This window comes from Myripristis murdjan, chromosome 1 (assembly GCF_902150065.1).
Source record: "Myripristis murdjan chromosome 1, fMyrMur1.1, whole genome shotgun sequence".
Taxonomy (NCBI): domain Eukaryota; kingdom Metazoa; phylum Chordata; class Actinopteri; order Holocentriformes; family Holocentridae; genus Myripristis; species Myripristis murdjan.
This window is the reverse complement of record NC_043980.1, coordinates 22,760,624-22,778,042: the sequence shown is the minus strand read 5'-3', so window position 1 is coordinate 22,778,042 and position 17,419 is coordinate 22,760,624. Positions and strand designations below refer to the sequence as shown.

Genomic DNA, 17,419 nt, shown 5'->3' with positions numbered 1-17,419 from the left:
GAAAATCTTCTAGCTTGTCCAATTAGGCTGATTCCATCACGTTTCAAGACCCAATCCCCAAATCCCCTCAAGCCGCAATCCTACCTACTTAGGTTTTAGTTTTCTCATCAGCCTAAGAACCTGTGAAATGGGTTATTACTGCTACCACAGTGAAATAGGTTATTATGGTCACCTCCAGACATGAAAGAAGACACATTAAAAATAGAGCTAAAAATCAGCCAAAATGAGGGTTTTCTGAGTCCCTGTGAGGTTTGATGATGAGGCAGGGAGATGACTTCATGCCTAGGGGAACAAAGAGGGAGTTTCAAACTGTCCAAAGGCAATGGATCTTTCTGATTGTAATGTTCTTCAGTGCAAGCCTGGAAGGTCTCAGTGCCGAATGTATTGGATCATCCTTCTCCTCTGTCTACCTTATTCCTCCTTCCTCTGGCCTGGCTTTTCCCACGAGTCAGGGAGGATGTAATAGTTCTCTCACACTGCACACTTTGGATTTAATTTGTCACTGTGTGTGTGTGTGTGTGTGTGTGTGTGTGTGTGGATGTGTGTGTGCATGAGGTTGTACTCCCATGTGAATTCTGTGTGCTAGAATTTGTTACTGTATTCACTGACATATGCCTAGCATTTGTTTGTGTGTATGAGTATTTGGTTTGCGTGCGTCATACTGGGTTACCAAACCAGTGGCTTTATTTATTTTTTTTAATTTCGTACCTTCTGTGGTTTGAAGTCGTACTTTACACAGTGCTGGAATCCCTTCCCCTTGGATTTTAATGAGGTCACTATCAAACAGCCGCCCACAAAGTGTGCAGAGTAACCCAGGCCTTTACTGGTGCGGAAGCTAAAATTAAAGAAATAATGGGGACATAAACACATACACACAAACACACACACACACACACACACACACACACACACACACACACACACACACACACACACACACACACACACACACACACACACAGCTTTAGTTTCTGAGTGAGGCAGCTCACTTTAACACCAACTACATTCAAGGGCAAAGCAGGTTACAGGAGCCAATAAATCATACAAACGCTATGAAAGGGTCTGAAAAGGAGAAAGATAGCAAACAGCTCAATCATTTTTCAACTTCACAATGTCTTCCCATCGCTCCCCATGTCCCAGCGAGACAGGGCCCCTGCGTGTGATTTAGAGAATTAATCTCTTTTTAAAAGGGCATGGGGCTGAAGAGGAGCTTTTATTACAGAGTCTCTCCACTAGCTCGTTGGCAGCCCGACTTGGTTATCATTTTCAGAGAAGTCCAAACAGATCCCAGTTGCATAAATTAGATTTTTGACAGAAATTAATTACTGGCTGAAAATAAGATGAGCGGAAGGCCTGATTTACTCCTCGTTCAAAAAAGCAGAGCAAAGGATGAGGGGACAGGAGACAGAGTGAGCAGCAAAATTACTAAAGGTTGTACATCCTTCTCTTTTTCAGGACAATTATGGGCCTCAAATAATTTATAAACAGCATACATGTGCATATACATACACCAAAATTAGGGTTCAGAGATTTGCTTAAAGACCTATAGGACATGTTCAGCTACTGACTGCGAGCTGATTTCGCATCGATACTCAGCATCTTTAAATTAGCAAATTACTATCCAAAAACAAACAAGAAAATGATTACTGGACAAAATCTCTTTTTACTGCAGTGTTTGATTAAACAAAGTGAACAAGGAGACTGTTGCAAATGCAAAAAACAAAAGATGAGTGGGATAATGTCAAAAAAATATTAAGAAGTAAATGATATATTGGTAAAGTGCTAAATTGGTCTAACAAATACACAAAATTAATGGCCTAAAAGCTGAACTTAGAGGCAAAATGCTGACATTTCAGCTTTTCATATCTAGTGATTTCAAGGGAATGTTTTTGTTGTTTTGTTGTAATCAAAAGGCAAACAAACAGCAAAGGTGTAAACTTGTCAAAAAGCTGGAAAGTCCCTGCATTACTTACCAGTACAGGTAAGGCTTGTCTTTGTCAACGTTGATGTTGTTGAGAGGGTCCATGCGGAGCCACGTGTGGAAAGTAAATCCATTCTGATATGGCCATTTTGCTATGGGAGGCAGAGCGATGGCCTGTTGGGAAGTAAGAAAAGAAAACAGAACATGACACCATGATGTGCAGTTTGCGGCCAGCTGTGGAACTCAAGGATACTTCTAATCTAAATTGCGATGTTTGTGTGCTCTGATCTACAGCTGCATTTTTCAAAGACTGGGTCAGCAGGGCCCAAAGGCTGAGTGTCAGAAGATCAAAATGGGTAAGCAAACAAAATCTGACATCCAAGTTATTAGCTACCTCATGTTCACAAAGCCTTCCAAGTGAATGTATTTTAAACTGAGCAAAATACTATCGGCTAGTATGTCAGTGGTCTTAAAGCGGGGTAATTTATGTCATTACACCACAAAAACAGTTTTGGGCAAAGAAATATCAAGCAAATGCAAAACAACTGTCACAAAGAAGGCTTTAGAGTGTGTGTGTGTGTTTGTGTGTGTAAGTGTGCTCCAAAGCCTTCCTGTCTCATTAGCAGGGAAACACAGGAAGAGGAAGGCATGTGTGCTGCTCCTCTGTGACACAGCACAGCAAACCCACAGACAAGCACAAATACAAAGTTCAGATCAGCCAAATGAGAGCCATAGCTACAGGGCAGCCTTCTACTCAACACTCGTCAAAGCTCTGTCACCATGGTGATGGAAGGTTACATACAGAATCTGACAACTACACATACACATGGGGATGCATGGCCTCCTGAAAAAAAAGTACACGTAACCATGGGGCCAACATGTGTAAAGATGTACAAGGCAAGTCCATGTTCATGCTACAAAATTAATTACCATGTATTACACATGGACATATCATGATCATCACAAAATAAACACAACTTCATGGTGAACCCTACCCTGGCAGCGGGACAGGTGTATGGTATGTGATGAAGTGGTGGGCATAACACTGGTTGTATGATATTTCAATGCAAAGATAAATGCAATTAGGAGATTTTTTTGCCAGTCCAAAGCAATTATGAACCCTACCTTTTGACAAAAAACTTGTTTTTGACATAAAAAAAAAACTTATTTTTGGGGGGCGCAATTATGGAATAACCTTTAATTATTTCAGATTTTGTAAATTGTATTTTATTGTGTTTGATGCAATTAATGCCAAGGGTATGCTGCTAATTCTCTAATGTCCATGTTTGAAAAAATAATAATAATTGGAAAAAGTGTATCAGCAGAAACACTATAACCTTCAGATCAAAATCAGGAATCAGGCCCCTAGTATGCAAACACACCCATACAAATTCATCACAAACACAGCTGTAACACACAGCTCCATTTATAAAGACTTCATAACAATTTATAGAAAGCATGAAGGCCAGTGATGCTTGAAGAGGAAATGATTAGTCGTGGCAAGAGACACTATTTCTGTCTAAATCACTGAGAAAGTGTATGAAGCATATCAGTGTTGTCTGTGTTGCCTCTCACATCGTAATACTAATTACTAACCAAAGGTTTCTGTTTAAAGCCCCTGACACCACAGAGATTGAGCATTAGAGATCTTGTTTAAGGTATGCTATTTCAAAAGAATGATTTCTGCATGAATATCAATATTCCCAAGGGACTGTGTTCACCTTTCACACAGAAAAATCAAATGGGTCTCTTGAATGGCTGGCTAGATAACACCATTGTTACACCAAATTGTCTCAAGAAGCACTTGCCATGAGAGGGAATGAGCAGAGATGGCCACTCGAGTTATACTTAAAGTTGTCTGATCCTCGTCCCTCTACAATAAGTCTTTGCTTTTTCATAAATTTACGATGATGGAATGTTTCTCCTATTTTTTGCTCATTTTTGTTTTACATCCATCAATAGTTTGGTTTATAAGTGACCCATAATTCTAAGAACGAGGCCTGTTATTTTCCCTATTTTTGTGTGCTAGAGAAAAATAGGACATCGGAGGGGGGAATTTCTCATTCTCTCAAACAATGGTGGCAGATTAAGTGTTGACTAACCACTGCTACATGGACAAAGAGGGAAAACTTGCTGTTCATCATTTCAAGCTTCACTACAAAGAGAAGTCCTTTGCAAACGGCAAGCTTATAAATTCAGGCTTTGCTGTCCACTAACATCATAAATGAAGTTGAACTTTACAGGGTGTACTTTACTCTTATTTGTAGAGGCATGCGTCACATTGTGTGGCGTATACTCACAGCTGCACTTTTCCCTGGAAAGCTGAAGAAGGAGTCAGGGCCGTTCCTGTGGGCCATGTACTTCAGCACGGACAGCAGCTTCACAGCATGAGGCGGCTATGGAGGAACAAACAGGGAACAATTTAGACAACTGGAGGTGTGCAACAAACACACAAAACAAATGCACATGAACACCAGCCGCACATTTACATGTTGGCAGACATAAAGATCTGAGAGCAAGCACAGGCACGAAATTGCATGCAGGTTCCCTCACACACATACACATTCAAAACTAAGGTCACCATTATGCCAAAATCCTCAATGTCTCTTTGCTGCTTTATCTCTCCTCATCAGACATGAACATCCAAAGGGATCAGTACCTTCATTTTCTTTATAGTCTCCTTGATCATGGTGTGTAAGTGATAGCAAAGTCTACACCCATGCAAAAATATTGCTAAAGCACAATGAGCTATGATGCTGGATTTTGATCTATTTAAGTGATAAAAAAAAAAAAAACTCCTATTATTTAAGTTTTTCAATAAGGTCATTCCAATTTCTGTTAAGTCTGCAGTAAACAGCAGTATAGTATTTCGTAGTTAGGTTCTATGCTCATCCCATCCGCCTCCTCTCCCCAGATAATATTTCACAAAGATGAGGACAGAGAAGCAGTGGCGAGAGTTGTTTAGGAGTGAGAGAGTGAGGTGAACTTTACAAGCACAAAAGCAACTTTGCCTATTTCCTTGACAACTTGATTAGTCTGGTTGATCAATGGGTTACTCTCATGTGCACTTCATCTGCCTCTCCTGTGCCACTGGTTCACCTAGGATGTTGTGCCTTTTAGATCATAGCTACACACATATCATGCACTATCTTTGGTTCACTGGGGCGATTCCCCTCTATTTGTTATCAGAATCAGAATCAGAATCAGAATGCCTTTATTTGTCATTATAACAGAAAACTGTATAACGAAATTTCTTTAAAATACTGTACTGTACTGACAGAACAGCTCAGCTTGTCTGGGCAGGCAGCTAAAAATAACTAATTTAGGAAACAAATTTCTCCAGCTCTGTGACAACAGCAGCTTTTGAAGTACTTGGTTTGGATTTTCAAATCTGTTATATGATCCAAATATAAAATAAGATCTGGATGTTTTAACGTTAGTAAAAATACAGAGAGGTAAAAAAGGAAATTTTCTTTCAGAGTTTAGGGGTAATCCAGCTCAAATGTTCAATTTAATATGATCCAAGACCACTGCTGAGTAGCAGTCTGATTTGATATGATGTATCTTGTCTCTGTGGAGGGGGCACAGGGCTGGAGGAAGTCAACAGCTGAAGTGTTGCTAGCACATTCCTCATGCTGGTCCCAGACAACCAAGACAGATCACCGTGGTATGACTCTGACTCACCCACTGGCCTTTCTCGCCTTGCAGTTTGCTGAAGAAAAGCTTTAGCTCTTTTACTGTGATGCTGTAGCTGGCCAGCACGCCCAACATGTCCACCAGCAAATCTGCAAGACACACACACACACACACACACACACACACACACACACAGCAGAGAGCAGAGGTTAAATATCCATTCAAGACGGAAGACTCTGAATTTCAGCTAGTTTCTCCCAGAGGCCTCTTACATTTTAAAAAGATTCAATCTCACCATTGTTACACTCTCACTCAAGTGTAAAATCTTTACTGGCTTCTTGATGGTCTAAATTTAAGATATTGCAGTGGTGTCAAAGCCAGCACAAAGCAAGAAAATCTAAAGAAGAGAAAAGGGAGTGTGCAGGATAAAACAGAGGATGAGCAGGATCTAAGTGAAAAAAGGCAGGGACTTAAAATAAAGAGATAAGTCTCTGTGTGGCAGTCGCTGCACCGTGAAGTGCTTCCATCAGCCACTACTGCTGACTGACTAGAGACGGTGGAGTCAGATGTGGACACAAGTGTGCACGTACATTACCCTTAAGGTACAGTTTGAGGAACAGTTTTATCTAGCAGGCAGTTTCCACATAAGTGAATGTTACTGATCCAAGCTCAGCTGATCAGCACTGGCCTATGCAATAAGCACTTCAGTTGTTTAAAGAGGATAAGAGACACTCTCAGGAACGGCAGAGCTAAATACAAAACATAGTGCTTAAGTTATTGAGCTCGGAGCTTAAGTTTTATCATCTGAGATTGATCAGATTCAGCTTTAGTTTGTATGAATTAGTCAATTTGAATCCTTACAGAATGAGGCTTCTTTGCAGTAGAACGACTTTTATATTGTTTCTATTAAACAGGTCTTGGGAAAGTTTTTGATAGTGAGCTAACAGACATGGGTTTGCTGTGCTATACCGAATATTACTAAAACCATTATTTTCACCCGCATAGTTACTGCTGGGCTACATCTTCCTTGCTTGACTGAACATTCCCTCTAGGCCAGCGCTGCTCTAGCTGGCAAATGTTCATTGAGCCGAACACTGTAGGATTAATTCAGACTAATTTGTAGATGGGCAACAGACTAGATTGAGACTCAGGCGAGACAATGCAGGATGACTGTGCCCTCATTTATTGCAATACATCACAGCATATCCTTAAGCCTGGAACACTGGAGGGTGAAATCATGAGGTTGCCTACCGCATGCAGGGAGAGAGGATATAAATGGGATTCATTATTTGGGATACTCTATTGATTCTCAAGTTGAAATTCAGCTTTTCATTTGCCCCCACCCTCCACTCCTCCAAAGGGCGGTCAAAGCAAGCTACACAACATCACCCGTGAAGCTGCTGGGGATTCAGTGGCAGATGTTTGCTGTCATGGGGGCTTGAACCCAGTTGAAGGACAGACTCCTAATCAACACGCCTCCCTGTTGCTCTTAAAAATTCCAAAAATGAAATGACCCGAGATGAGCCGAAGCAGAAAGGTCGAATAAACTGGTTTGATTACAGTAGTGCTGTGTGCATAAGATGCAGTTCTCAGTACCTGCGATCATGCTGTCAGTGCTGGATATACGCTGGAGCACCAGCTGGATGAGACCCACGTCAGTGCAGGCCTGCAGGTTGCGGACACTCTTTTTGAGAATGGCAGTGAAGATGCTCCAGACCTCAGCCTGGCAAGTGGGCTCACACTGGTCCAGCAGCTCCACCATGCACACGATGCTCTCCGGCTCCTGGATGATGAAGTTCATCTCCAGGTCAAACTGGCCTCCCACCAGCTGGAGGAAAGACACAGGGAGTTGGGAGAGGAAGAAGGGAGAGAGACAGAGAGAGAGAGTGAGAGTTCAGTGTTGGACAATCAACACAGAGCATTGAAAAGACCCCATCCCCAAACACACAGACATTAATTATTTCTCTATGATGACAATAACATAATAAAGGGCTTCAAACAGTTGTTTGTGTGTGTGTGTGTGTGTGTGTGTGTGTGTGTGTGCGCGTGTTTGTGTGTGTGCATTCATGCATGCATGTTCGTTACAGCCTGTGTGTTCCAAAACAGATGTTCAATCATGTATCAGGGCTGCTGCTAGCATTAAAGTGCATTAAAGCTCAGGGGAGAAAGAGAGGTCTCTGTCAGTCTGTATGGGTGTTTGTCTGAAACTAGATATCATGTGAGCTTTTGAATATTGCAACATTATGATTTTGCATGAGTGTTGCTTTTCTCTGCATTAAAGTAAAGGGACACAATTTTCTGAGCTTATTAGACTGTTATTTGCCTCTGCCTGCTTAGTCATTATATCCACATTACTGACAGTTCATCAAAAATCTTGGGTGTAAATATTTTATGAAAGCACCAATATCCATCCCTAAAGTATCATCACAATGTTGATACTGAGGTAACTGGTCACACATTATAATGATATTTGATATTTTCCATAACACCGAGATGCCTTGTGCAGTATAGGTTAATGTTTGCAGTTAGCTGTAATGAACTCAGATAAGACTAAAAGAGTCAAACCATTTGACAGATAGTCTTTTCGGTGAAATAAACTCAAACATCCTGACAGATAATAACAGTGAGAAGCCTATCCAGAGGCAGTTTAATCCTGTGGGACGCCACGGAGCACTAACACCAACTGACACGGCCTGCCAGACTGGACCTCTGCAGTAAATTGAAGTTGGTTTTCTGGTATAATAACCTAGAGGTTTCTTACAGCCAATCTAGGCTAATTCATCAAGTTACAGTAAAGTGAACTTCATCTTAAAAGTCTAAGTCTGCTGTCGTACACCAATTGCACTGTTTTTTAAGACAATATCTTGGGGTTCTACTTCTCCTTTCATTGTGGAATGTGAGAGAACTTTGTAAACAAATGCTTCTGTTTTACAGTGATACAGGCATACTGATGGTTTGCGTCAATAACATGAAATCTTATCATTCACAGCAGCAAGTAAGATGGCTAAAGGTATTGGTACAGCTTATCTATAGGGCGGTAAGACAGAGAGCTTGTTCTGCTGCAAAGGAGTAATGTTCTTTGTGTCTGGAAATAAATTGTATGAGCCATAAATGTCATAATTTGTCACTGCTTAATAGTTTTGCTGACATTTTTATTATTGAATCCTGCCTAATAGGAAGTGATAAGGAAAATAACAATGCTGATGTCAATATTAATATTGTGAGGAAGGCTGTGAAGTCTAGAAACGAGGAGGTGGGACTGGGGTAAAAAAAAAAAAAAATTACGTGTGATAGCGACAGTCTGCCATTAGACAGGCTGGATGTGAAAACAATATGATTGGGCCTGGGGAATGGTATAAATAAATCCTCTACCCTATTTGATGGAAACTGTCCCATTAAAGTGAGTGAGGGCGGATTAACAGGGTGTGTGTGTCTGTGTGAGTGTTGTGATGGAGGGAGAGAGGTAGGGAGGGAGGGGACATGGGGGTAACCTTACTGCCACTGCATCCTAACAGGACAGGAGATAAAGCTGTGATGACAGTGAGACAGACGCCACCTCCAGTCATCCTCAGTCCATTTAACATCATCCAGTGGACAGAATATCCCTTAACTCTGTCTTGTCAAGTATCACCGTAGAAAAAGGGCAGTGTACACACATTCACAAAATAAATTCACCAGGTGCTTAGCTCAGAGTAGGATAAACAGACTGGGGTGATATTTCGTGACAGCAGCTACTGTACATTATGATCTTACTTGGTCTTCATAAAGCATTGAGGCCTTGATGACAAATATACAATTATAATTAAACGCATGTAGATAGATAGATAGATAGATAGATAGATAGATAGATAGATAGATAGACAGACAGACAGACAGACAGACAGACAGATAGACAGATAGACAGATAGACAGATAGACAGATAGATAGATAGACAGATAGATAGATAGATAGATAGATAGATAGATAGATAGATAGACAGAAACTGTAGACCTAGCTGCAATCAGGAGGAGGATGCCTCCCTGATTGCAGCTAGGTCTCCCATTACTGGATGCTGGGCGCCAGTTTGCCACAGTAACAGTTGATTTATGAGCCTGACACTGCAGGCGAGTCACCCATCCATCAGAGTCAGTTGACCAAGATAGAGAACAAAGATGAGGATGGGGACAGAGAGCCAGAACACAGTGACTGAGAGAGAGATAGAAAGTCTGTGCAGCCTGTGGTGTTCGTTCTACAGACAAGTCTGTTTGTGATGTCTGACTTACCTGTGGGGAATCTGGGTGTCAGCAGTTCAGATTGAATGGGCAGCACTGAGGAATATCAGCTGTACTTTAAATGATCATCTAAATGGCTTAACACTTTGCCAATAGTTAAACAGTGATCAAGAAAAACTACAGTAGGTTGAATATCTTACACAACAAATACATCCAAAATCTAAAATCCAGCAAATCAAGACCTCCGGACAGATTTACAAGGCTTTTCTTAAGGAAAAAAATATGTCTTTAGAAACTTCTTAAATATCATAGTAAGAACATCTTATTTTTCCTTTTCAGAAATTTCTCATCTAAATTTCTGCTCTAAGCTGTGTGGCCATGGGAGGCTGACATTTGGATGCAAGTGTGTACGCGGTCAGAGCTATTACAAATTTGTGCTTGTTCTTAGCATTCTTAACATAAAACAAAAGTAAATATTATACCGTGATCCATCAGGATAACATGATCCTTCATAGGAGCCTACAGAAATACATTACAATATTTTGTCGACAATATAGCCTCAATATTTCATTCCTTAAGTGACTAAGAAGACTACCTTTCTTAAGATTTTGCCCAAAAAGAATTCATTTAAGAAAATAAATGAGAAAAAAAACTTAAGAAAATTCTCAAGATTTTTTTGAATACATCTTTTCTTAAAATTCCTCATAAGTTTGACGTTAGAATAAAATTCAGTGTTTAAGAAAAGGTTTCTTCTTAAGATTGCTATGTGAATTCTGTGGCATCTTTTGTAAGGTAAATGATTTTGCAGAAACACAGAAAGTTTGAGAATTAACATTCAAATGTGCTTTATCTCAATGCTGTGTTCAAAACCAAAAAAAAATCCCCACTTAACCTCACAAAAATAATTGCATGTAACCGCTACCCACCTTAACCAACTATGCCAGATGATTCTCAGTAGAGCTGTGCTGTATAACATCACAGATTAGAAGGCAGGTTTATCTCTGCTCCCCATTACTGGGTATAAAACATAGCCAAGAGTTGTCAGACACAAAATGTCACAGTCGACCAGTGGCACAAATTCAATCATCCGGCCTATACAGACCACCACAGATAAGACAAGGAAAGAGCTGTTTTTCTACATCCCGTAGCCAAGCAGAGCAATCTCCCTTTGAATCTTTTGACATGTTTAGCAACTAGACAAGTAACCTTAAGACGACTGATCTTGCTAGGTCCTAGGCTAAAAAAAAAAAAAAAAAAAGCTCAAAAATGCTTCAGATCTGATCAATAAAATGTTAATTTCCAGTGCTATTTCAGATAGACTTCTACGAATTCCTCTTCCCTCTTGATTAGCCTAAGTAAAAGTCCAGCCAACAGTATATATTACAGGCTTAAGTCAGGCCTTGATGTTATTCTTTTTAATAATTTAGGCCTACTGCCCTGCTGGCTAGTTACTCACTACACCATTTTTGGAACTGTCTAAAAAGGTAAGAGGCCCCCAAAAACATTTCTGATACTGCATGGTCTTAGAGTGAAATGTGACAATGGATGCGGGAGGACATTTTATGAGCATCCATTCGAATTAAAAATTTTATTTAGGCCCTAGCCAAAAAGAGGTAGATGAGAACATACCTAAGCCTAAGTGCCTGAAATCATTATACAGCAGAGCATAATCTGCACTTCCCACAATTTTTTCTGTTTGCATGAATCCTTTGAGACACCCTACTGTACATACAAAGAGAAGGGACTTCCCACTATCGATTGTGTAGGTGTAATCATCTAGCAGATGAAAAATGAGTGCAAGCAGTGCAACCCAAGTCTGCAACAAACTTGACACATCACTCTGCCTCCTCTGCCAAGTCAGAGGCAGAAGAGAGAAACAGTGCCAAATTAATGTGTGCTTATACTTTGTCAAATGTCAAAATAAACAATGTGGGAATTTAATTATGAAGGGTCACATAAGTCGGTCTAGGTACTGAAAGTACATCTGCAGGGCCAATTTGTCAGTGTTTACACAGAATGTCAGGTAGCTACAAATTCAACATTTATTTGCAGCATGTAGGCTAGCCCACTCTTCCCTTTTCAAGCAATGAAAAGATATTACACCACCTTTGCACAAGACAAGGCAATAGTCAGCCCTCTGCGCAAGAAAAGTTTATGAGCATCACCAATGCACAGCCAGGGGAGTTTGGACTGGTTTAAAAAGAGCCTGCACCTATTCCTACTGAACATTAGGGCAAGAATACAAAAAAGATGATTACCAAAGAGAATGTCCTGACCTTTATTCCCAATGGGACCAAGCAAGATCCAATTAGAGTAATCTAGAGGTGGCAGACTATTTTGCAACCCTTTTTAATCATTCTCTGCTTCTTGCCACAAGCTTTAACAAAAATGTAATTACATCCACATAATAGACAGACAAGTGCAATCAACACAAACACAAAATAGTCCTTGATCAACAACAATATTTGGCGTCCTGGAGTCAATGAAACAGAAAAAAACAAGCAGTCTCCTTTTTATGTGACACCAATTAATGAGTCTACTGATGTATGGCAATGGTATTTAAAGAGATTCAATTCAGTTTACACTTGCAATTTACACTGCAGTGAGTCAAGGGAAGGTGTGCTTGGTTGCCAGCCCCAGCCTCAGCTCCAGCCAGGGTGAGCTCTGCAGTCTCTCTGCTCCAACATGTAGCCTATAAGCTGGTGTCTTTGTGGCAGCTAGACACCAGATCCCTGGCTGGGTAACCTACCCTGGCTGTTCACCCCTGAGGCCTGCCTGAATTAATCATGGCTGAGCAGCTAGGCAGCCACCGGGCCACAGCACACAGCACAAACAAGCCACTATAGTCTCCATGGACAACAACATGGGAGGACTGAGGGAGTATACCCAAGCTAGACGAGCATTCCTGGTCATTTGATAGCCAAACAAATGATGGAATAAAGATTCTTCGAAAGCCAAGATTTGTATTGCTTATTTTATTCAGCTTTTCACAAAACTATGTGATAGTGACAAAAGTGAGAGATGTGAAAGATGGGGGTGGTAGAGTGGATGACATGCAGCAAAGGGCCCGGCCAGAAATCGAAGCCGGACCACTGCAGTAAGGACCTTAGCCTTGAAATGTGGTATGTGCCCCACCAGGTGAGCCAGTGGGACACACCTAAAATGAGGTTTAAAATACAATTCTCACTGAGCCAAAAATTAGTAGCTGTAGAAGAATCTAGTGAAGGCGCACCTCTAAATGTGCATAAATATGTTTTTCATTCATATCCAAAAAACCTAATTTGCACCAAAATGGCAGTTCAATGAATTACCAAGTCTCAGGCTGTGCAATACTGGTTGTACATTTGTTAAAAAGTCAATGATGTTAAAGGTATCAGGAGTAAACCCACTGACACTGATTACAAGCATAGTAAGTCTAGCACTCATTTCAGCCTTCTGTGCACATTATTCTCATTTTTTTTTGCCCCCAATGAGACAACACATGGAGAAAGAATAAGTGCAGGCTTTTTATAGTAAAGTGGAGCTACTTGAAGGCTGAGCCAAATAAAAAAAGACTTCTAAAGCGTTACAGACAGACATGTGACGCTGAAGATCAGAGTGAGCAACAAATGATGGCCATTTTGTGCCATGGGCAGGAAACTGTCCCGCTAAAAGTAACAGCAGACACACTGATGGTACCAAGCAAGAGCTGCATAGTGATGAGCTCTTCTGTCCATTGTGTGTGTGTGTGTGTGTGTGTGTGTGTGTGTGTGTGTCCATTATCATTCCTCTTCTTCCATTTCTCTCCCTAATGAAACTGCAATTAATTCTATGGGTGAAACCCTTTGAATATAAAGTCATTTGCCTGAATGAGACAAGTGCACAAACGGACAAAAGCAGAATAATGTCCTGACAAATCTGTCGTGTCTAGCTTGTCTCCAAGTCCAACGGATTAAATAAGGCGTTGAATTTCTCTGAACAATCAACATACATCTTTCACTTGACATCATCCGTGGGTTTGTGCATGTTAGACACAAGAACAGGTATAAGGGACGATTTCAACGGCCTGTTCTTATGGCTGACTTCATTAAACTGCCTGCACTGGCAATAGGTATAGGTTTAAAATACAGTGTGTAGCTGAATGTCAGTGCAGGAAGATATGTAAATGTTTGTCTGCAAAGTTCAATTTGCCTTCTACACAGAGACTATGTATGCCAATTTAAGAGTCATAATGATACAGCCTGGCCATGGCTTTAAAGCCCTCTCCAAATAAATCAAGGCACACAGATCCAAAACAAATGGGCTGTCAGACTGACCATGCTTTCCGCCACAGTAACTGGCCCACTTTTTCAACAGTTCTTTCACTTGATGTCTTTAATGAGCCATCTACTCAAGCCAAAGGTGATTTAGTTCTTCCTTGACATCTTCCCAACCACCCTGATTCATATACAGTAAAAACATCCATCACAGTGATCCACATTGGTGTAGATTTCAGAAGGGATCGGGGGAATGTGTCCCCCAACATTGAAATGGAGAGGGGGGCCATCAGCCCCAGCTTAATAGCATGCCATGCATGTAAAAACATGAATGGTATTATTTGCCCTTTGAAAAATAATGTGTTTACATATTATGAGATAACCATATCATCTCTTCCTGTAAGACATTCTCATTTACTGTTGAAGATAGTGCTTATTATTTTATGTTTACCAATATATTTTTTCTAGACATATTTTTTTTTTACTATATTATTTGAAGATATCATATCAAGCAAATGCGTGCATGAGTGCATTTTATTTGTTGATTTGTCTATTATTAAACTTCAAGAAAAAATTAAGAAATATTGTGGGCTGTGTCTTGGGGAGGGGAGAATAGGGGATGGGAGCAGGGCTGGGTTGTATGGGGGGGCAGAAGTGAAATGTACGCCCTAGGGCCCCAAAATATCATGTGTAATGTGACAACATATCATCATTCTGTGCTCTTCATCACTGATGAGCACTCACAATTCAAACACACTGACGGGAGATGTTGAAATGGTTCCAGCAGATACAGGGTTGTCAAGCAAGTAATCTGTCTTCCTCAAATCCCTGTGGTGCAGTGATGAGGGAAAATGAGCTTCTGATGCAGAGGACATGAGGGCAATAGTGAGACGAGGTGCTGTGGTGAAAGCAAGCAAACACTTTACTTGAAGTGGATAGTGATTATAAACATGGTGGAATCACTGATACTTGATCATTAAATAAATGTCGCTGGACACAAATAAAAGAAAATCAGATGTACTTAAATTTGTCATCAATAATAAATTTATCCCATCAAGTATGCAACCCCTACATTATACCATGCTTCAACTACAATACACTCATATTGCATTTACAATGCCTTGTAGTGCCTAATACGTAAACGAGCATTAGCTCACAATTAATTCAACTGACATCAACTGACAGCAAACTAATAATGGACTACAATTATGATGATCGATTAACTGTTTTAGTTGTTAGAAACGCTAAGTTGTGCCTTCTTTTCTACATATTGTATCGTTATGAAAAACTTTTTTAGGTTTTTTTTCCAGCTTGTCAAGCACTGTTAAGATGGTATGGCATATATGAATAACCTGGAACAGGAATTCATCGCTAATTTTGCCACTTTACAGCCAAAATTATTAATGGATCGATTTGATTAACTGAAAAAATAATCAACAATTTAACTGACTGAATGAAAATAATCATGTGTTGCAGCCCAAAAGAGTAGGACCACTTCATGTCAAGTGATTTCAAAAATAAACATAAAATGATAAGAGATGGTTGCAGATTTCTCTGTATCTAATGGAGGTACTGAACATTGGCCATTTCTTTATCAAGTCCGTCCATTTTGTGATGCTGAATGTAACATATGATACATCACGCCTCAAAAGCATTTCTGTTGATAACCAATAGCCTGCAGGACAAATACATTTCAGGCAAAGACCTTTACTTACAGGACTATCGTGCTAGACTGTGACAATGGTAACTGCTGTACTTCTCACATCACACCAACTCCCAAGATACCACCACACACACAGAACACCAAAACAACCACCAAGGAAGGAAAAATGATACTGTCCTGCTGTTAATATGGCGACTACAGCGTTAAAATTCACATGTGAGATTGACCCTCAAGCAAAAACTTTGCAGATGAGCCTGCTGCTCTGCATTTGTCAAGGTAATAGTGGAAGGCAAGGTGGTGACAATCAAGATTATGCATGCAGTGACCATGAAAGGCATCGTTCACTTGAGTCTTTTTACACGAGTGAATCCCTCCATATAAAACAATGTTTTTCTAAATCCACTTCATGAATATACTGCCACAGCTGCATCAAATAATCTTTTTTGCATTAGCCATTAAAATCAAGATTAATGACCTTTTTTTCTTTCGTTTTTTATTCAACATGTATTGTTAAATTAATTAATGTTAAATTACAAGATTGATTGTCTGACATACCACAATACATTTTCTCTCATCAGTGCCACAAACCTGCTTTCCTCACACCACAGACAAACAAGATACTGAGAGACAGAGAGAAGAGGGGAAGGTGGAGAGATGGTTTGGTTTCTAAGAATATCTTCAGAAGGGCAACCTTGCAAGTAGCTGATTAAACAATGCTTGGTAGTCATTTTTACACTAAATCAAATGTGATGTTGCTGACGCACAGCACTCAAACTTTTTTTTTTTTTTTTTTGCTCCATCCTATAACCCCAGAACACAGAGCTTCCTAAGAACATATAAAGAATACCAAATAAGCCAGGCCTATATAATGCATTTCTGTGCTGTTTCAGATAACATTAAATGATAGCCGCAAATGCTCTTATGCCATCAGTCCAAACATCATTAACAGATAGTTAACTGCACAGTGTTGTAGAATTATTAAAGGAAAAACAAAGGTGCACATACATCAGCACAGAAAACCTAAGCTCAGTGCAATATCAAAAAAACAACAAAAAAAAGGGAATTTAATACAAAAAGCAACAACTTATTCTTCACTATATTTCATTCATAGCTGTGCTGTCAATTTCTCAGACGTCACATTTATATAGCTGGACTGTTATAAGCTGAGTTCTAGGCAATCTCCTACAAAGCAAAGCCACTTCTTTGGTAGGAGGAGAAATGTAATCTCACCACTGTTTTCTCTTTTATCAGCTGCACCTTCCCCTGTAAGGTTGAGTGATTAAAAAAACCCACAGATTAAAAGGCGTTAGGGTTGTATACTCTGTATAGTACTGGCCAAATCAAAGTGAGGAGCTGCACACAATTTTCAACATTACCTGAAAAACAAAATCAGCTAAGCATTACATAAGCTCTCGTAACATAGACCCTTTGAACTACTTGTGCTGTCTACAGTATCTGGCAATCTAGCTGATGTCATGGTGTGTCTGCCACTGAAAAGGAAAGGAAAGGGTAGGTCAGGAAATGGCCCTCATTAGACTTCAGAGTCTGGGGTTCAGGGCAATATCTTATTTTCCCAAGAAATCTTCAACAGGCTAGACCCTAGTGCTTATGGAATGAGATTTTCACCATTAAAACAATTTGAGAATATGATCTATTGACTGCATGGCTGTCCTCCCCTCTAGGAAATCTTTGTCTGGTCACTGTCTTGAATAAGACGTCCAGCATAAACTAAATTCATGCCCCAGAATATGT

General features: G+C 40.1%; 1 protein-coding gene across 7 annotated transcripts in view; it reads right to left on the bottom strand.

Annotated features, from left to right (window-relative positions):
• Window positions 1–17,419, bottom strand: part of lrba (LPS-responsive vesicle trafficking, beach and anchor containing) — a 198,657-nt gene that overhangs the window by 160,985 nt on the left and 20,253 nt on the right. For all 7 annotated transcript variants that reach the window (XM_030050866.1, XM_030050903.1, XM_030050886.1 and 4 more), the window contains exons 2-6: window positions 7,154–7,385; window positions 5,606–5,706; window positions 4,222–4,317; window positions 1,974–2,095; window positions 709–835 (exon numbers count right to left, since the gene is read on the bottom strand). In XM_030050866.1, coding sequence (XP_029906726.1) covers window positions 709–835; window positions 1,974–2,095; window positions 4,222–4,317; window positions 5,606–5,706; window positions 7,154–7,385 — 678 coding nt within the window. The remainder of the gene's footprint in view (window positions 1–708; window positions 836–1,973; window positions 2,096–4,221; window positions 4,318–5,605; window positions 5,707–7,153; window positions 7,386–17,419) is intronic.